At 39.5% G+C, this 21,874-nt stretch overlaps 1 protein-coding gene across 1 annotated transcript; it reads left to right on the forward strand.

Annotated features, from left to right (window-relative positions):
- Window positions 1–14,768: 14,768 nt before the first annotated feature.
- On the forward strand, window positions 14,769–19,229 carry foxb1a (forkhead box B1a). Its single transcript, XM_056386283.1, has one exon. The coding sequence runs from the start codon at window positions 15,266–15,268 to the stop codon at window positions 16,205–16,207; it is 942 nt and encodes a 313-aa protein (XP_056242258.1). The 5' UTR covers window positions 14,769–15,265; the 3' UTR covers window positions 16,208–19,229.
- The last annotated feature ends 2,645 nt before the right edge of the window (window positions 19,230–21,874 follow it).

Genomic DNA, 21,874 nt, shown 5'->3' on the forward strand with positions numbered 1-21,874 from the left:
TATGGGAGATAATTCAGGCAAAAACAACACTGAAAGGCTGAATGTCATTGTAATGTATTAGGAGGATACTGAATGCCCTCAGCAGCCAATATACACGTGAAAGTGATGGATGTTTATGTTTTAGTGTGGAAAGAGCACCTGCCGGGACTTGAAGTTTTGGCTTGTCAATCTTTTACAAGGCCAACTTTTTTCCTGCAAGGCCTTTCATCCTGATAAATATATTGCCATAAAGCTAATATGTAATGAACAGCTCTGTGGTAGCATTCCCCTCTGGAGTCTTTTTTTTTATTGTCATACATCATATGTAAATTGGGGATAAAGGGGTTTTCATATTTTTTCTTCTTTCTTTTTTTTTTTTTTTTTTGTCCAGGCATAAATGTTCGGTGTACTAAACACATGCTAGCGATATGAAATCCCTGCCCCCAGTCCAACCTACACCGTTAGCATGGAGCCCCCACCCCCCTCATCTCCAACCCCAGGCCAAGGGTACACCTTGATGAGTGAAGGGGGAGGCTAATTCAGTCCTCAGGCTTAATTAATCCTATGTCTTATTTGATGAATGACTCCCAAATTGTGCTGTAATAGTGGTAATTTTTGTGGAGGGGGCTGCAGAGCTGTGTGTTGACACGATGCTAGGGGAAAGTCAAAGTCGGGACTTCCGAGAGGCTGGACTTGGGGCTTTGTTTGCAAAGTTGTTGTCCTCTGTGGACAGTTTAAGCCCTGTCCTCTGACGTCAGGCCGGTTGCGGAGACTGATGGTGCGCTGCAGGGAACATGTGTTTATGGATTTCTCCCAGCTAGGATCACTATAGGAGTCCACTGCCTTTGTCTCACGCTGGGTTTGTCAGTTTTGACAAACATGATTTGTTGTCTGTAAATACACAGAGTGCCCTGTGATGTTCTTTCTGTTTTACATGAATATCTGCCTCAGGGGTGCAACACATTACAATGATGAATCCAGTGTTTGACTTTCTAATGAGAGGTGCCTAAACTATTGAAAACCAACAGTTTTTATTTGTAATGAATCTAACTGTGATGCTAAACTGTTCACTTATTTGACCAAGGTTATAGCTGATTGTATGACATACCTCAGATATGGCATATATCTAACTTGACATCAAACATGGAATTGTACTGTTATAGGTGGGCTCCCAGCACAACTATAATACAGGATAATATAATTACTGTGATATGTAGACATTTTTTTTTCCCTGTGTTGTAAATGTGCCTTCAGACCATATGATATCAGTACCTCCCACAGATTCAGGACTCCTGCTTTTGCCCCGTTTAATATGAATCCTTTTGTCACAAAGGGTTCTGCTTTAAGTATGCATTGTCCTAACAGAGGTAGCACTTAAAACTAACGATGTCATAAATTTTTCTTGCTAATGTGGCAGGCGTAAAGGGAGTTTTGGCGGGTGGGGTGAGGGTCTGGTGATTTGAGAGGAAGGATGATGAGATTCGGTGGCCTAGCCCAAGCAATGAACTTGATTAAACTAATCTCATCTCTATCAAAGCATCACTCGGATCCCCCTTGTCCCATTATTCATGGCAATGGGATAATTACACTGAGATGCATGGGGCCAGACAGATAGCACTGTGACACGAGCCCTCAGACCCTGGGCTACGCCGCCACTACTATGCGGCCTGTTCATTTTAAACACAGATTAATTATGGTCAATGGGATGGTTCACATCTGTCACTCTTAGTGAGAAAAATGGAAATGATTGCCCTCAAGATGATAAAGGATGTATATTAAGTCATCTTCTGGTTGGAGGTTCAATAGGGATGAATACAATCAGCATTTTAATTTTGACAGCAGCACTGTGAGTGTCAGAGTAATGTGGAAAAACAGCCGCAGCAGACGTGAAAAAATCAATGTTTACAGCCATTGCAGCAGAAAACTCACAACCCCGTCTCCTAAAACTAAGATAACGACAAGTGACACTAAACCTGAATATACTCTGTGTGTGTGTGTGTGTGTGTGTGTGTGTGTGTGTGTGTGTGTGTGTGTGTGTGTGTGTGTGTGTGTGTGTGTGTGTGTGTGTGTGTGTGTGTGTGCGTGCGTGCGTGCGTGTATTACAGATATTTGTGTTTATTCCAGTACTTCGCTTTTACTTGAGTTTACAGTTTATAAAAATTGAGTACTTTATTGAAAAAGCAACAAAATTTATTTAGTTTTATTGGATTTCAAAATTTTTATTTGGTATCATTTTTCACCCCAAGCATGCAGAATGATAATATCTATGTTTATGCAGCTAAAGCATGCTTCAATATATTACACTAAAGTCCTGTGATTCTACTTACAAATATTTTCCTTTTCAAGTAAAATGTTTTTTAATTAATAACACATAAATAATTGAGTAATGCAATATTTATGTAATCAACTCAGAGGTGTTTGTGGTGCAGCGCTAACGCCTACACACATCGGTAGTTTATACTGTGTGCACTCTTTTCAGGCACTTATATTTGCATCTTCTGAGTGCCTTTTTTTTATTTATGGGGATTGTAAAGGAAAAAAACAAGTTAGGCCTTTTCCTTGAGTTCAAAATAAATATAACCCTGAGAGGCTTAATTGTGCAGAGTCTGTTTTAACTGGTTTCATGTCTTTATTTAATTTTTTGTTTGGATGGCTGCGTCAAACACATGGATGTTTAATTTTTGTTCAGCAAAGCAGTAATAGGTGATTTCAGGATTGGCCCGACGGCTTCTAGGGTCCCCCAGTACACACACACACACGCACACACACACACACACACACACACACACACACACACACACACACACACACACACACACACACACACACACACACACACACACACACACACACACCCCAAGGGACTCCAGTGGGACAACAGGGAGTGAACAGACACTAGCAATAGACACCCAGCCACTGTAATTATCTCCTGGAGTGGTCTATGTAGTCAGTGAGCTCTGCTCTGCCACGGTCAGAGCTGTGTGGCCCTCAGTGCTCGTCTGCAGGTTGTTTTTACCAGCACAATGATTGGGCTTCTTCCCAGTGCGCCCCAAGGATGTTTTTCTCCGGTTCAGTCTTTCAACTCTGTCCCTGAGGACTAACATCTAGTCACTGACAACTGACCATACCACTTGAAACTAAACAAGATTATTTGGTTGCACATTGTACACGCTTCCCTTTTCTGTCTTTCTTGCTTTTGAAGTCACCTGAGAGGACATTGTTTTCTGTTAGTTTGTTGTTAGAATACAGAATCCGCTCCGCAAGAATTGCTCGCTGCAAGGTTTATTATATCAAACATGCCATGCCCAGACGAGTGCAGACATGTTTATTTTCTTCTTTAAGGGCTTATATATTGAATTAAAAGTGCATATTAATTAACACTCCTCTCTTTGTGCAGTAATTCTTTATATTTGGATTTGGTCCAACGCAGTAAACATGCTCTTTGATGCAAATGTTTATTGCCATGTTGTTTGTAATAGCCACCTTTCAGTGAACCAGCATTTTACATGCTCTGACACAACAGTTAAAGATTGCAAATTAGGAATACTTTAGCTTTAAATACAGAGGGTGGTACTTAGAGGAAAACTGAACTTTTCATAAAGCATCTGTGTTATTTTTTATTATTACTCACCACTAAACAAACCTCTAGTTTTACCATATTGTCCAAACAACTTATTTGTAAGTATTAACTATACAGACATGTTTTAAACTACACTATGATATTATGATATTTTTGTTTACCATGGTTTTCCCACATAAAAAGTGACAAAAAAATGGAAAAACTGGGGCTGGAAGCACATCTACTCTTGCTTCCTCATTGAGAAATTGTGGACCAGGCCTTGTGCCTCACCCACCACTGCCGCTTCTGCTAAGTTGACAGGTGAAACATCAGTGCCTATCAACATGGTTAGCAGAGAAATCAGTGACATGGCTTTTGAGGAAACATCGGAGAGACTCGGCTACATGTCAGACCCAGTCTCAGATGAGGACTGTGCTGTGCACCAAAATCGGCGACTAGCAGAGCGGTTAGCACAGTTATCATCTTTTGTTTATGTTGTTTGTTAGCTTGTAACTGGTATTGGATGACACAGTGGTAAGTGGTTATGCTAATGCCAACTCTCGCTCGCTGTACTGACAGGGTCTCAGGTTTGTCCATATGGACATGTTAACAAGGTTAAAAAGTTGATTTTCATCAGAGGTGGTCATTAATAATCTCATTGTTTTCATTGTTAGACCTCTATGACGGTTTTTAAAATGATATGTGTATTTCTCCCAAAAATAGAGTCAGGGAAAAGGTCACAGAGGTCAAACACAGCTCTTTTAACCTGGAGCGCCTCGTTTTTTCCTGACTCTGCTCTTAAATACATAGATATTGAAATCTCTGCACTTGTCGCTCATGTTTGTGGTTGCTGTTATTGCAGCAGGACCACACCATTGTACTCACATTCACGATTTACATTGATCTGATATTCTTCTCTTACTGTGTTATTATCTAAATGTTAGATTAATATCAGCTTTGGTAGAGAATTTATCATGAAATGTTTTCTCACTTGGGACTTGAGTATTGTTGATGAGCTCCAAAGTGGAAGCTGTCCACATATCTGTTTGAAACGGTACGTTTTAGTCATCTGTCTTGATGGCACAATTTTCTGTTCTCCTCAGTAACATGGAGTAAGATGAAGCAGCAGCACGGTTCACTAGTTTTTTTTCTGCTATAAATAAAATTGATCAGTAAATCAATGATATGCTGTCATATAGTATATAGAGGTTGAGTAAAACTGAGTTGTGTCTTGTCTATGTCTATGTCTGCCCCCTAGTGTTGGCTAGCTTGATGTAGTATGGATGTGACAGTTGTTTCTGCTCTTACTTCTATTGCAACTGTTGTGGACCAGTTTCCAGTAAAGGTTTAGATAACTGCTGCCTATAACCTGTGGCACAGTGAAGAAAATGCATTTTATTCCACAAGCCTGTATCTTATTGTCATTGTTTCGACCACAATACAACACTGCACTCACCGTCTGTCATTGTATAGATAGCAGTAACAAGCACTCTGCTCCAACAATACCAAAAACATACAAATGGCTTTTAAATACATTCAGTCTTAACTCAGCTGTAGGAAAAGCATTCATAGAAGGTCTTAATAAAGAAAATGAAGTTACATGTTACTTGATACGTGATACATTAAGGATGTGTTTTGCATTGGAGATACTTCCGAGTTCAATCTGCAGGTTTATCTGATGTGTATCTGTGTTTTCATTATGTTATCTGAGGATTCAAACATATTGAAAAGTACTGTGCAAATAGAGCGCAGAGGTTTTTGTCGTTGTTGCTGTTGAAAGAACTGCTTCAAGGTTTGTATTTTATTGGTCTCTGTAGTACTGTAGCTATTTCCTTTACAACAGTGTTTATGTTATACTAGCCTACACAGAGGGTATATTCTCATATACTATACACTATAACTATGACACTGAGACTCAGGTTGTGAAATAACATAATGTTTCCTTAATTAATGTGGATGCAAGTATTGAGGGCAGTGATGCAAGTGTGCAAAAAAAATGTTTGCTCAAAAGCTGCGAGTATGATGCTTTTGGTTGAGTGAGATACTTTTATTTTACCTTTCCTTACTCTCTAGATAAGGGCTTGTACAACTTGTTTGGTAAAACAAGAGTTTTATTTGCCTCTGGAAATAGTGCACCTGTGATACTTAAATTGTAAATGATCTCATCTGCCTCTAAACGACCTTTATATACACATGTCCTCAGTCCTGTGTTAAAAAGTAACTATGCGCATTTACTCGAATACTGCACTTAAGTTCAGTTTTGAGGTACTTGTACTTTCCTTGAGTATTTTGATTTATGCCACTTTTATTAGTCCACTGCATTTTAGAGGGAAATCTTTCACTTCACTATGTTTATTTCGTTGCTTTAGTTACTTCAGATTCAGATTTTAAGGACAAAACATACAATTAGCAGATAGAATATGATGCATTCACCAGCACTAAACACGAGACTTTGTGATGTTGTACAGGACTGTAGGTATATTGTACAAACTTTCATTTTATATTCCATTCAAAGATAACAAGCTCGCGCTCAGGAGACAGGGACCTGATGCTATATTATATGACATGAAGATATGCATGGTGAACTCATCCTCAACTATAACAGTACGTATGCTGCTCGTCTTTACTTTTTTTCTTTTTGGCTGGCTGAGTGCACTTTGGAGAATTTTACTTGGATGATGTCTTAAGTAAATCAATATGCCTTTCAAGCATGGCTATTAACAGCAGCGTCCTTTCATTCCCTATTTCTCCATCAAACCACACTAATCCTGATTTACACAGTTTAAAACCTTGGCCATATCCCTTACCTTCCAAGGAGATAGGGTAATTAAATTGGTACTTTTTACAAGTCGTACTCAATAAATCTGAATAAATTAACAAGGCATTACTAAGACTGCTACATTAAATTTGCATAGTGTGTTTAATGAATATGCAACTGCAAGTGAAAAGGTCTGCTACTGTGAACTCTTGAAATTAGCATAACTACTTCCAGCATGTTTCTTAAATAATGCTCTCATTTGCACATCACTGAGTTGGCTAATTCTAACTTCAGTCAGTGTAGCCTCATAATTAAGACTCTTGCTTTAATTTTTAATGAAGTTTACGTTACATCAATCCTGACAGTAATGAGAGGGACATGGAAACAAAAAGGCTGCTAATAATTAAATTCACCAACCAGTTTGAGGCGTAGTAATTCCTGAGGAGAAATTACATGGCTAATTATTAATTTGATATTCATACCATCCCATGGATAGATTCACTGCTTGTCCTGGTGCCAGTTATGCTGAAATGCAAAATGCCTTTTCACTTGCCCCATGACTAGGAGGTCTCACATGGATTTTAGTGCACAATTAATCATGTTGACACTCACGATTAAATGCTTTTTATTGGTCCCGATTTATTAGGCCATATTACCTGAGTTGGTTTAACGCCTGTTGAAGTCTGTCAGTGAGATGAGGACATAAACAGAGTAATGATGAAATAACAGTGCTAATTTGCGGGCAGTTCAGAACTGGAGCTGACTTTCAGCTCTTTGATTAAACCAAGAAAATACTTTTAAAAAACACAGTTTATCCCGGCTGTCAACTTTCCACTTAACTTTTTTGGAGTTTTCTGTTAGATTTTGTTTTGGTTTGTGAGTTTTGGGGGAAGTATTTTCTGACTGACAGTCATTATCTCCCACCTGTTGTCCCACCTCCCCGTCAGGACACTTCCTTGAATAAATGCACATGTGCGTACTTCTTCTCCGCCGTGCAGCATTACTGCCTGAGGTCTGCTCCAAAAACCAGCAAGGGAACAGGTGATGAAAAGTATTTTTGTGGATGGTTGATTGGCTACAATCACATTTCAACATATCACACAAACTAATCTCCTCATTAACTGGCACATTCATTTATTTTTTAGCTTCAGTATACAGATTTTTTTTTTTTAAACTGACCAAATATATATCATTCCAATCAACTGAAGAGTTTGTATTTCCTCTTAGAGGAGGCAGGTGGGGAGTCAGGATGCAAATTCATCATCATCATCAAAAGATAAAGAGTTAAGCTATGCAGAGGTTGTAGTTTAATGTTACAGTAAGACTGCACTATATTATATTCATCAGTTTTTTTACAATGGTAAGACGGAGAGATAATGTGTGTCAGCTTTATAACCTTTCATAGAGAAGGTGGACATTTTAATATCAAAGCTCTGAATCTGCCATTGAGGACTTGCTAGCATCAAAAACAATAACACTGATATATCATCTGGAAACTGGTTTGTTGCCTGAAGTCTATGAAAAGACTTCACAGATAGTGAGAGGAAGAACTCAGCAAAGCAACAGAGTTGCTTTCTCTTTATTATAAAGCAGATATTTTTGATCAAAATTGTTCCACATGCAGATCTTCTGATCATAGTTGTCACGACAACTGGCTATTCTGCTGAAAGTTAATTATTTGGGATTGTAATAGCTTTGGTTTAGGCAGGGGAGCTGAGCATTTCCCCAGCTGATAAGGCTGTTAATACTCTGTCTGTGCCTACAGTGGCTGGGACCGATAAAGATTGTTCCTGATGTGCAGCAGTACTTGACATTTCATAGGATTCCTCCATGTGCTCTTCCATCAGTGCATTGTAATGCCTCAACTCTAGATTAAATTTGTTTGATAGAAATGTAATTGCATTCTTTTGTGTGCATGCTGTCTGTGTGTATTTCCCATCTATAATTCAAATGCTCTGTCACATCTGAAGTACTTTGCTCCTGAACAGGTCAGAGTCAACAACATTATTTTCAAGTGTAAACCCTTAAGGGTCTAGTAATCAACATCACAGTTCATCAGCTCTATTACTACTACCCTTCAAAAATAAATCTTCTCGTATATCAGCTACAATGCTGCTTCAAGAACCCTTAATCAACCGGAATTCAGACACATAAATACATATTTTTCTCTAGATATTAGCTATGCTTTCCAAAGTCCCTGGCTGCCAGCCTGGGGTTGCATCCTCACACTGTCAGTGTCACAGTAGTCTGGTGGAATAATGATGCCGAGTCGGCACTGTGCCCTGCCTTATGAGCATGCTTTTATAGACGCACAAATATTCAAGCCTCACCTTAATTAATATGACAAAATCCTTCTGCGGGGTTGTTTCCTGTGCCCTTTTGATTAGCCGTGGATTAGCAGGACCTTTATGTTTTCCTCACTGCACCCATGTTTTCAGCACAGGTTAGCTCCCCTATTACTAAACAAATGAATTAGTGCCTGGAAATGTGTCATGCATATTACCTTTCAGCAGGAGGCACATTGAGCTGGTCACCCATAAAGGAGCAGTGCAAAGCGTCGCACCATGCAACATTGCTTGTTTGCGTTTCTCTTTAAAGCTCTCTGTGATTTACTGTGAGGCTTGTTTATGCTTAGCAATGCAAATGTGAGTCTTACAGCAGCATATATCACACACCAATTAAAATATATCAATAGAAGTGGCACTTAGTGATTGGTCATTGTGTTAGTCACCCACAAGCAAAGGGCTGAACACCGTCTTGGTAGCTGCAGCCCTGTCTTGTAAAATACAAACAGCAAGTGACATTAAAACAAAGGAGAGGCCCCTTGTCTCTAAAACAAGAGCCACCTTGGAGATGTAGCTCAGAGAGAGCAACGCCAAGTTTAGCTGTTCTAATTTTCTCTCTCTTTTGCTCAGGTGTCCACAGATGGATTATATGTTCGCAAACTTTATAAATAAGATTTCCGCGAAAATCTTTTTCATTCCGTTACCTTCCCCGTGGGTGTCCCCAGCATCAGCCCTATGTTTTTGTTTATCTGTGTTGTAAACACTCCTGTATTGTTATTGTGTATTGTGTTGTTCTGGTCTTTGGCTCTTTTAGCCATCCTTGGAGACCAAGCGTTTCCCTGATGAATAAGATGAAAGACAGAGCAAAATGCCCCTCATTTGGTCCCAGTTGGTTAAGTGTGTTCTGATCACTGCCAAGGTCTGGATGAACATGAACATGCCACACAAAGGGACTGTGCCTTCCAACCACACAGCCTCACAATAAAAAAGGGATTTGCCTCAGTTAGACGTCTCACGCGCTAACCCCCAAAGGAGAAGAGACTTGTTGGTGGTGTTGCCGAGGACATGTCAGCGTTCTCAGAATTGATCCCACAGTTCAAAGCTTTTCATCCTTCATTATTCCATACCTTGCAAACTTAATTAATTTGGAGCAAACAGTCAAAGCTTAAAGGATGGTAACTGTTTTCTACAAGCAAACAGAAAGGTTAAGGGTTATAGGTTAAACTTACAACTTTGACCTCAAGAGGTTTTAATGTCACTTAAAGCGACCCAATATATTGATCCATTTAGTACTCTCCAGTTAATATGCCACCTGTCGTCTGGGGGTGTTATACATCAGTGTTTAATGACATATGACACAACACACTTCAAGGGAGTGTAAGCCCCCCCCCCCCGCTGCTTAAATTTGGCATACCTCCATTAACATGACTCGATCCTATGATCTTGCTGCACAGATTCGTGGTTATCCATCTCAAAGCCCTTCCACCTCATATCTATCCTCTGTGAAAGGTAACTCTTTGTATGTGACTGAACTATGTTAATTTATACTTCTTTTTTTTGCATAATAGCTCTTTAATCTTTCTTCTTCACAGTGAAAGTTCACTCTTCTGTTAAGTTTGTTGTTAATATATCATGATCTCACATCGCTTAATATTGCATTATTCTCTCATTTTCAACAATATATACAGAAACGGAGAATTTCCATGATTATTGTTCATATGAAACTAGTTCATTATACAGTAATGCACAGTATAGTAATGAGGGCTTCTGCATTTTTCTCTCAATATTGAAATGGATTCTGTCATATTGTTATTCTGTTTTCTCCTCTTATCATCTTTCGCCCATTTACATTTTTTTTTCCTGTCTCACTATCTTTGCAGCGACTTTTCTTCTTGCTCTTTTGCTCCTTCCCTTTTATATCTGTCAGCTGGCTAAGTATCATATGTCATTTAATGGGATGATTTGTTGTTACGGAGTCATCAGTCACCAAAAGCTAAATGATGAAATGAGAGTGTGAGCGGCACTGTCTTGTCTGTAATGAATTATGCAGGGCGGGGGGGTCAGGGGCCTCTGTTTTGGTTACAGTCCACAGCACAAACACGGACCTCAGGTAGTACACTCATCAGTCCTGCTGTTTCTCACCATATGGAGGCAATGAACTGGGACACCCCTCCTACACACACGCGCGCACACACACACACACACACACACTTCACTTCACATGCACTCACTCTCATATGCCTGCAGAAACAATTTCATAGTAATACAGTAGATAGATGGATGGATAGATATTCTGATGTTTTTCATATTATCAAAAATGTTCATATAAATCAAAATGATAGATAGATAGATAGATAGATAGATAGATAGATAGATAGATAGATAGATAGATAGATAGATAGATAGATAGATAGATAGATAGATAGAAAAAAGCATATCTATAAATCTGGCCAATAGTGGTCAATATTTCTTTCCCTTTTCGTGTCTTTCAGTGTTTAATTGGATGAAATTGTCCACAGACAAATTAAATTAGACGTTCCCGCCTCTGTTCAATTGAGATATCTGTTACAGATGATGTGCCGTATAATGAATGCCTAATTTATGTAATTAGACCATTAAGCATAATCCGAGCATATGTTGTGAATGCCCTGAGGTCTTCTTCCAGGTACTCCCTCTGATGTCACCCTAGAAACAACTAATGGAGTGGGCTGCGAGGAGGACTCTGGTCCCGCTGTTTAGCAGAATAAACAACAAATATATTATGATATCACCAATCATAATAATGGAGAACACCAGAGACAGGCCTGTACACATTTCTTTTTCCGGTGGAAAAAAAAATCGTATTAAAAGGGTGGGGGGCAGCGTGTGAAGATGGCCTTTAAGTAGTGTGGATATCCCGCCGTATAGGCTAAATTTGCCATTGAGGAGATTCTTGTGAGAGCCCTCTGTCTGCTAATTAATTGTCATTCTGCTGAATATTCATACCTTATCATCAGCGCGTCCTTAATTGCACCGTAAAACATCTCCAGGGGCTGAAATCACCACGGACTTAATTAGAAGCACAGGCCTATTGGTTGGGTTGGAGAGTCACAGTTTGCAGCAGCAGCAGACAACAAACTGAACCTGCTCTCTCTCTCTCTCTCTATCTCTCTCTCTCTCTCTCTCTCTCTCTCTCTCTCTCTCTCTCTCTCTCTCTCTCCCTCTCTCTCTCTCACACACACACACACACACACACACACACACACACACACACACACACACACACACACACACACACACATACACACACACAAACAGTGAGCGTGTGTTTAACACTGGGGCCAGGCAGATAACAAATCCATTTAAACCTACAGGCCTACTAATGATAATCAGCGTGAAGACAACTGAAACATCTCAAAGAGAAAACCCGCGCTTAATTTACACTCATAATTCACCGGGATTAGAAATATTTGTCTTAAAAAATGTGAATTTGCACACCTCTAGCAATGATCTGTCTATTTGTAGGTTGATTGTAGTGATGTCGGCAGCCGGGCCGCTGTGGAGAGGTAAAGTTCAGAAAAAACAACAATGAAAGACAATTTGTAATCATCACAAAAATAAAGCTGGGAAGCTGTGGAAAGCTTTAATCGAGATCACGGAGCCTATTTATTATTTTTATTAATTAATCTCCATTTTTCAAACATGGGTTCAGCCCTTGAAGAAATGTTTCCATGTGTAACAAGCATCTCCCTCAGCTTTAAATTTCTCTTAATCGTTCCCTGAATACCCCCCCCCCCTCCTCTCTCTCTCCCTCTCTCCCTCTCTCCCTCTCTCTCTCTCCCTCTCGGTAGGTCTGGGTGGCAGCATATCTCAACTCGATTCAGTGTGACAATATTGTTTGGCTATCATTCGCTGCTTTAGGATGAATGGCATCGATCCGCTTTTAACAACATTTGTTTCCTATTGTGTCCGGGGCCGCAGCAGAGGAGGGCAGACGTGTGAAAGTGGCTGTTTGATTCTCTTTTTCATCCCCATGACCTCAGCTTTTGTGTCTCGTCACCCTGGGAATGTCACGCCTCACTACTCTACTTTAAGATGTTTCAGAAAGTGCCCTTTGTTTTCGCTCCTCTTTTTTTTTTTTTCTTTTTTTTTTTTTTTTAAAGCTCACACAAAATTGTTCTTGGTCCCCTCCTGCTATAAAGGATACTTCAGACTGAGGCACGGTTCACAAGTGCAATGCAATTTGGCTTATCCCAACCTTTGTTCGGGTTTCTACAAATGACCAAACATAGTGCGGACTTGATCTACTGCTGCTTGAACTCAGGAGTTTGGGAGCAGCTAAAAACCTCTATTCAGATTCAGAGTCATGGTGGTATTTTCAGTGTGTGCATTCGACAGGGACAAAGGGGCCTACCAATATCCCATAACCCTGAAGCTCAAAAAGCCACACCGTCTGTGTGTGAGAGGAGAAGAAGAAGAAGAAAAAGAAAAAAAAAAAAAACTTGCTGCTCCTCGGTGGCTCGACTGGTTAACGCGAGTGTTGCAGGTTAACTTGCAAACGGGCATGACAGCAAGTCTGCAGTGCAAACATGAATTTAAAAAAAAAAGTGTCACTTCAAGGAGGGGGAAATGTAAAATTAAGAATCGTGCGTAATAATCGGTGTGACTCACTGCATGCCTCAATAATTACGTTTCACAATCACCGTTTTTGCACATAAAAAAAAAGTCTAACTGCTTTGTGCACGGACATATTAATCTGGGTGGGACCCAAAAATATAAAAAGTTTTTTTTTTTTTTTTTTTTAATGATTGACTGGATGAATGGGCTAGATGTCAGAAGATGTTTGGCACTTGGCAGTGTGTTGTCATTATCCGCGGTGTTTGAGATGGGTCGACTGGGCCACTTCCTTTTGGACAAAACCTTTTCAGCTGAACATTAATGGGAAATGACAGGTGTTAAAAGCCACTCTGCAGGGAAAAAAAATAAAACAGCAATGGAAGTTTTAGACGAGACATTTTTCCCTATTTTTTTATTTTTTCTAGAATGATGTATAAACCTCCCATAATATGCAGTGTATTAAATTCTGGCATATTGCACATTTCCTATAGGTTAATTATAAAGTTCTTATTGAAAAGTCTTTTTCTTTTTTTTTTCTTTTTTGTATTGACTCGGTTTTAGATTGTTAAACAGTCCTTATACAGCAGGGAGGACGCTCTCCTTCATCCTCCTCCTGGTTTCTGGGTGAAAATAGTTCAGTGTCCCCCCGCAATGCGATTCTTTTCGTAATCCGTCAGACTGGTGATGGGGTGCATTGTGGATTTATGGGGAGAAATTAGCATAAATTATGAGCAAATCTGCGTGTGCGTGTGTGTGGTCCCTGGCATTGCAAACCCTCCAAGCGGAAAGGTGGCCCTGGCCAAAAGCTTGAATAGCAATAGCTCAAAATAGGCTTCCCATTTGGTTTTCACATTCATATAATTGACTTATGGATATTTTATACAGTTTTCACCACACCATCCTCAAGGGTTTATTTGCATTTCTGAAGTACTTTTGAATCTTCTTTACATAAACACAATGGACCTGATTGCCTCATGAAGTTTCAGTTTGAACAGCATTGTTTGCATTGTGTTGATGTTTTCATATCGTCTACTTCCTTTGCTCAGCTCTGGGCGAAATTAGCTGAGAAAAACTAATAGTCGGCTCATCAACAAACTCGCTCATGGCAATTTATTTTGTAGGCGTGTGCATTTCGTAAACATTATTAGAGTGTAACTAGGAAAAAAAAAAATCTCAGCAATTTTGGCCTATCCGAAGAATCAGCTGACATTTTCATTCAAATCCACATCATTAAAAAAAAACATTCACCATAAAACATTTTTTTTGGTGAAAACTCCTACTCATCACACACACCACTGCACAAACAAGAGTATTTTAATAAATCCATGTTTCGATCAAATACAATAAACATCTACCTAACAGCAGCACAGGCCCTTTAAAGTGTATTTTTCTTATAATAAAAGAATATCAATAAATTACAATATGCCGAATCATTTCCACCTTCACCCTCATTCCATATATAGATTTAACTGTAAAGTCCAGCTGAAGAAGAGTTAGCGCATACCTTCACACACTGAGTGCCATCGCAGTTCAATTCCGGTTGCCGAGCCTTTTCACCCCTTTTTCTGTCTTCAAATGGAAATGATTTCCATTGGCCCAAGGTGTCCATGTAAATAGGTGTAAATGAAACCAGATTATGCCTTCCTCCCAGCCCCCTCCTCCCATGGCAATTGTCATGTGATAGCAAAGAGGTGGCACATTAATGGAGCGCCCCTACAGGGGTCTTTTCTGCTCATGTCACTACATAAAACTATCAGATGGTTAGAGGAAGGCCATGGAGGCATCCACTTAGCTCGTCTTATCAAGGACGCCAAATGAAGTCTATTCAACTCTGCTAGCGGGACAAGCTGACTTACTTTGCGAGAAAGACTTACAGCAGCCGTCACTCCATAAATGTGCACCGTCCGCCCGCCTGCACACAGCAGAGGCGCCCGACCTGGCTGTTTCACGCGCGACGCAGCTCCAGCTTTGCCTGCGCTGAAACTTTCCTCCGTGGCTGTTTTCATGAAGATCGGCAAGCTTTCGCCAAGGAATTAAAGGAGACATACTTTTGATTGCTTTTCTCAAAGAAATATATATATATCCAGGATGCCTCGTCCGGGGAGAAACACGTACAGCGACCAGAAGCCACCTTACTCCTACATCTCCCTCACTGCCATGGCGATCCAGAGCTGCCCAGAGAAAATGCTGCCTCTCAGTGAAATTTACAAGTTCATCATGGATAGATTCCCTTACTACAGAGAAAACACTCAGCGGTGGCAGAACTCTCTGCGACACAACCTATCCTTCAACGACTGTTTTATCAAAATCCCCCGGCGCCCAGATCAGCCAGGTAAGGGCAGTTTCTGGGCACTACACCCCAACTGCGGGGACATGTTTGAGAATGGAAGTTTCTTGAGACGCCGCAAAAGATTCAAAGTGATGCCAGCGTCTGATCACTTGGCCCCCAGTAAACAGTCAGATGCTGCCCATTACCTCCAGCAGCAAGCCAAACTGAGACTGAGCGCCCTGGCAGCCACCGGCACACATCTTCCCCAAATGTCAACTTACAACCTCGGAGTGTCTCAGACGTCAACTTTTAAACATCCGTTCGCCATCGAGAACATCATCGCCAGAGAGTACAAGGTCCCGGGAAGTCTGGCGTTCTCCACCATGCAGTCCATGTCTGCCGGGTACCCGCTCCACAACCAGCTGACGACAGCCTGGCCCCACATGTACAACACCAGCGTGATTGACACGGCGGCCCCGATCTCCATGGCAAGCAGCGACTACAGTGCCTATGGCGTGCCCATCAAGTCCCTGTGTCACGGGGGACAGTCTTTACCGGCTATTCCTGTGCCAATCAAGCCCACCCCGACCTCCATGCCCGGTTTCTCGGCGCTACCTCCACACATCCCCGCGTTTCTATCAAACTCTCCACAGTCTCTGAGCCCGACGTCCCCACAGACAGCGACGAGCCAAAGCAGCCCCGCAACCCCGAGCGAGACTCTGACGAGCCCCTCCACACTGCAGTCTGTGGCTGTGCACTGACCAGCTGAACTTTTTCCCCTGCAGCGCACGAACTGCCGGCTGGCTGGCTCCCAGGCCCCGTTACCAAACCCAAAGTTTCTATTTTCTGTCGTCGGAAAAACTATCAAGGCGAGTTGCAGTTGCATATCGATTTATTTGTGTATGTGTTGAATGTGTCGCTTTAAATTGTGTCATAGCAGTCCAGCACAGAATCGCACAGCGAAGTACAGGGCCTCTTGCTCTTGAAAATATAAATTATTTGATAGTTCTATTTTTCAGTTTATTGTGAAATGTTGAGTGTTGACAGTGGGGCCGCTGAGGGGGGTTTCAGGAGGAATTTTGTTTCGGACACCATCGATTCTGATTTTTGAATGCTTGTAATTCCCGTGGCAATTTTCTTTTTTTTCCTTCAGTTTTTATCGAACAGCAAAACTTTTGCACCGTTTCTGTGTGACCACTGTAATGTCAATGAAATTGCGAGGCAATGGCTCTGTGTTTATGTTTGCTTTGAATACTGGAATGATGGGTAAGGGTATACCAAATAGGAGTAGGATTTAGATTTGTTCTTACCATCCCTGTAAAAAAAAAAGAAAAAAGAAAAAAGAAAGAAAGAAAGCAAACTGAGTTATGAAATCTTTTCAAAATTGAAAAGTAGTATTGTGAGACGTCCTCAAAATGCAAGATGTGAATATTGCAAATAACTGATTCTGAAATGTTGTAAAATGCACTTTTTAGTTTTATGTTTTAGATATCTATTTTCCAGAAAATGTTCTGTGAAGCATTTAATTTAAAAGGCTGTGGTGACCATGTGTATCAGATGCTGTAAATTTGTACTATTTTTTTTTTTAGGTAAAGCATGCATTCTACAAATTTGTGTTGTTCCTGTTGTTGTTATTGTTGTTGTTTTGTTTATTTGTTTGTTTATTTTTTGCAAGCATGCGTGCTTTCGAAAAGTGTGCAAACAGTCTGCAATGAATTGGAAAAAAAAACTGGTCATCGAAATATTTTCTCATTAAAAGTGAAGTAAACAATCAAAAATGTTTCTGAAGATTTAATCTAATACGATGTCACATTATTATTATGATTATTATTTTGATTATCATTATGATTATTATTATGAATATTATTATTATGAATATTATTATCCTATTGTGATCCTATTAGCCTATTAGCCAGTATAAATCAGACTTTTTTTTAAATTGGATATCATTCTTCAATTTCATTTAAATTTAACAGTGACAATAATAATAATAATAATAATAACAATAATAATAATAGCACTAACAATAATAATAATAATAATAATAGTAATAACCAGACCTGTATGATTTCAGAGTGTGAGAGTCGCAGAGAGGCTGTGGGGAGAGAAATGAATCGTGCAGTCCATTAGGATGCATGGAGTTGCGATGCCATGGCCACAGCGCAGACAACTGGGCTCATTCATCAAGCTGTAGGCTAAACACAATTAAGCCCAACAATAAACATTTAGAAAAGCTGCACAGAGTGTCCGAATCAATATTGTTACATATTTCAAATGTCACAGATGGCAGTTAAATAAGTGCCACGTTGATTTTATTTTTGCGTGCAGTAATGAGAGCAACTGGCTGTTTCGACCTATTGATTTTTTTTTTCCTATTTGGGGGGGACTTAATGCAACAGGTTTATAAATACAAACGGAGTATTTGCAGTAAAGTTCAAAATGCATTAAAGCGTTTTTTATTTATTTTTTTTTAAATTGGTTTTCAGAGGCTGAAATAAAAATAACTCGCTGTATCTGCCTCCACTATAGAAAGCAACAACCTATCTCGGGGTATTAAACAAATACATTAGAATTCCGTCACTTTATGCAATCGAGTAGATCAAATAAAGGGTCTCGGGCCACTTCATTCTCCCTCATTCACTTGAATTGAAAGTGCAAAGAATGGCAAACTTAGACTGGGCCACCAATGTAGATTTAGCCTTTTTTTCAGCAAGACAAAAAGACTGATTTTTCACAAACACATTGCTGACTGGGGAACTAGGAAACGAGCTGCGAGACCCTTTTGGAATTTAAATCCACCCCTCCCCCATGGACTGTTTGTACAACAGTGTTAGTTTTTTTTTTTTTTCTTTTTCTCCTCCCTATTTGGTGCATTTGTGTGTGTAACATTAATTCTGACTCTGGATGATTAAATGTATTGAAACAGCAACGCCAGATTACAAGCTTTAATTTTGAGGTAGATTTTATTTTTTCTGGCTGGCCATGACAATTATATTAAAACCACATTTACAAACGTAACTCAGCATATTAACACAATTAAATCTATTAACACCTGTGTCACAAAAAAAACCTGTAACAACATATATTGACAATATATATTAACTACACATTTATACTTGTGCATTTTTTTCTGTTTATTTGGAATTCAATGTACTTAACTTTGTCTTATTTGATCTGTATTGCACTGTTAGAAGTAAGTGGTTTGTGTTATATACAGATAAATGTATGAAAAGAACTTTTGTGAATAAGAAGTCATTCTATGTAAATTCATCATCTCAGAATGTGAAATGTAAAAAAAATAACCAAAAGTTTTCATTTGATGCATGATGTGCTAGTGCAATATTCAGTCGGCATCATTTAAAAAGCAACATCCAGTCATCTTATAATTATGTTTTAAGACAGAGGAAATTACAGCAAATTAGTGAAATGTTGCACATCAGTGGTTTGAAGTCAGTCAGGAGTAAAAAACATTTAAAATTAAAAAAAAAAAAAAAAAAAAAAGAGGGCTTTGTTTGGCTTACATTAAGTTCCATTACAGATAAATAAACAAATACAGCAAATGAATAGAGCCCTTCAGAGAGCCAATAAAAGCCACTTGCGTTGAAACATAATGTTACAGGTGGGAGGAAAGGACAGCGCTGGAAAGCTACATAGAAAACTCTGACACCTGACAGTCATGAAATTGAAATAAAGTGTCTTGGAAAACTTAATTTTCTCTGAATAAAACAACAACTGTTTCTGACACTACAAATGTTTTCATCCGCAAACATGGTCCCAGAGTTTTTCTTCCTTGTCCATCCTTCAGCCCTCGCTTTTCTTCCGTAATACAAATGAAATCTGCTCTTTGCTATTTCAGAAACCATTTTTCACTGTTCAGTAGCATCTGTATGAACTCAGTTGTATAATCCAAGTCTGCATTGTCCTTGTTCTCTCAACTATGTTCCAGTGAGACAAAGAAGAAGGTCATCTCAGGCAGGGGATGAAATATAGACCACATGCAAAACCCCAATGTTGTAGTTTAATTAAAATAATTCATTAAAGTGGAGGCCTAAGGTAATTAGCATGTATAATTTATGATTTGCTTAATGCATGCAGGCAGTGGCCTCCGCAATAAACTCAACTTAACCTCAAGTAGGGAACTGATACGGACAGGGTGCTGTTATTTACTGTGTGTTTATTGTTTGGATATTTGTCAAGAGGAAGCAAGTGTTTCATAAAACCCTGGCCGTTATCTGGCTTCCACTGCACACAAACAACTTATTTGTTTATGTGTTTATCTTGTGGATTTATGCTCACTCATAAGAGAAGCTGACAGATTTGTTGGGAGGAAAAGATATTGGGAATTGCCCCTTTGTCGTTTTTTTTTTTTTCCTTTTTTTGAAGTTATCCTGCTGGTCACTAGTGTTGAAAATAGTTTATGCTGGCTCTTTGAGCTGACAGAATGAGGACATGGACGCAAGGTAGCTCGTCCTCTCTCGGGCAGCAGGCTGTCAGCACTGACTTTTAGAGGAGGCAAAATAATCAGTGATAGACAAAACTTGCATTAATTATGCTCTGCAAATGTGTCAATCCTTGACAAGCCTTTGACATTTTGAAACATGGCTAGTGGCTATATTTTATTATTTCTTGCAAGTGCATGTAGTTTTTTATAAAAACAACAAAGTAAAACAAATATTTTGAGATGGAGCTGTGGACCACGGTAAACAGATTTATTTTAGTGGTAAATAAAGCAGCGTGGGGCTCGATGGGTGGAGAAGGGGCTACTGATTGAAAATCCCTATTTTCAGACACTTATGACTGAGTTAAAATCATTCTTTTAAAATTGTGAATTTATCAGTCATTATTATTTGTCAATTTAAGACTATTAATCAATAATTCAAGTGTACAAATATTATAAAATTTGCTCTACGTGAATCTTAATCACTTAAGATTTTACCAAAGATCATCTTTTAGTTTTATAAAAGATGATAAGATGTGTGAATGATAATCCACAAGTGAAACTCACATACCCGTCCTGTCAGTGCACATCATCATTATAAGTCTGTGTGGTTAAACCGTCAGTCATAATGTGTGAGTCCCAGGCTAAATACATTACATGGATGTGTCGGGGGGCAAAGGGCAGGTATAGTGGGCAGCTGGAGGCAGAGGCAGGGGAATGCAGCAGCATTCAAGGCTGGCTCAGCCAAACACCCATGTGTGCATGAAATTAGAGTGTCAACATCTGATTCATGCTGCTGGGTGGTGACTGTGAAACAAATTATGTCAGCGGGTGGCGGCAGCAAAATTCCACTGAGCTGCAGCAGACAGTGGCTACGTGAAAGTTATAGCAGGCCATAGATTCTGTTTTATAAACTGTGATGAAAGTTTTTTTTTTTTTTAATATGATAAATTTCTCAGCTCATATTCCAAAATAAATTAGGGAAAATATATTTTTTTAACAATTGTGTTTTCAAGGTATTGTTGAGCTGCAGACAGGGGAAATTTTAAGCTCCCTAATGGAAGTGGGTGTCGTAAAAGAAGATCTAATGGTTCTAGGAAATGGGGTGATAATTGTTATTCAACATCAGGATGCATATTGTCTCTGACAGGGTGTGAGGTGCAAATGAGAGAGTTCCTACACTGACACTGTCAGCAGCAAAACAAGGTTTTTATACTTGAGATTTTCATGTCCAGGAAGCACTGACATTTTTTTAAATGCAATTCTAAGTAGAAAAATCTTATTTTTTTTCAAATAGTAATCCCTCCAGTGTTCTTCCTTTCCCCCCCTTCTTCTATTAACTGTTTTTGTGGAATTTGTCCCAATCCGAACAGTGTCTGAACAGAGAGTACCACATGTACCCTTTGAGGCAAAGTTGTAATTTGTGGCTTCCAGCCATATAAATAAAACTGACTTGACTTTACACTATTAATACATAAACAGTGGAGGAAATATCTTTTTCTTTTTACGGTTCAGTGACAGTCACTGACATATTTTCCATTTTCAGTTCACAACATGTGATGCAACACAACACCGTCTCCCTACACAGATGGATAGCTTGTTATTCACTCCTGAGCGTGTGCGAGTGTTGGGCAGGTTGAGGCAAGGTGAGACTTACAACCAACAGAAAACCATTCCTCAAACTTCAGGCTCCAGCCCTGTCAACCTCAACCTCCAGCCATTACACCTGACATCTGACTCTGCCAAGACTGCTCCTTCTTTCACTCTTAAATTTGGTTCAGCAAATGGCTAAAATCAGTAAGATTTTGACTTTTTTACTTGTGTGGACAGATAATGAAGATGTCTATCTATTGTGTAAATTCCAGACAAATAATCTATTTTTATTCTCCAGTGTTTAACTTGGCATGCCTGTGAAGGGTGTGTTCTGCATGAGAGCAAAAAAGTGTCTGCTCTGTCCCAGCTTGTCTTATCTAGTCTAATGAATCTGTTG

Source organism: Seriola aureovittata, chromosome 10 (assembly GCF_021018895.1).
Source record: "Seriola aureovittata isolate HTS-2021-v1 ecotype China chromosome 10, ASM2101889v1, whole genome shotgun sequence".
Classification (NCBI taxonomy): Eukaryota; Metazoa; Chordata; class Actinopteri; order Carangiformes; family Carangidae; genus Seriola; species Seriola aureovittata.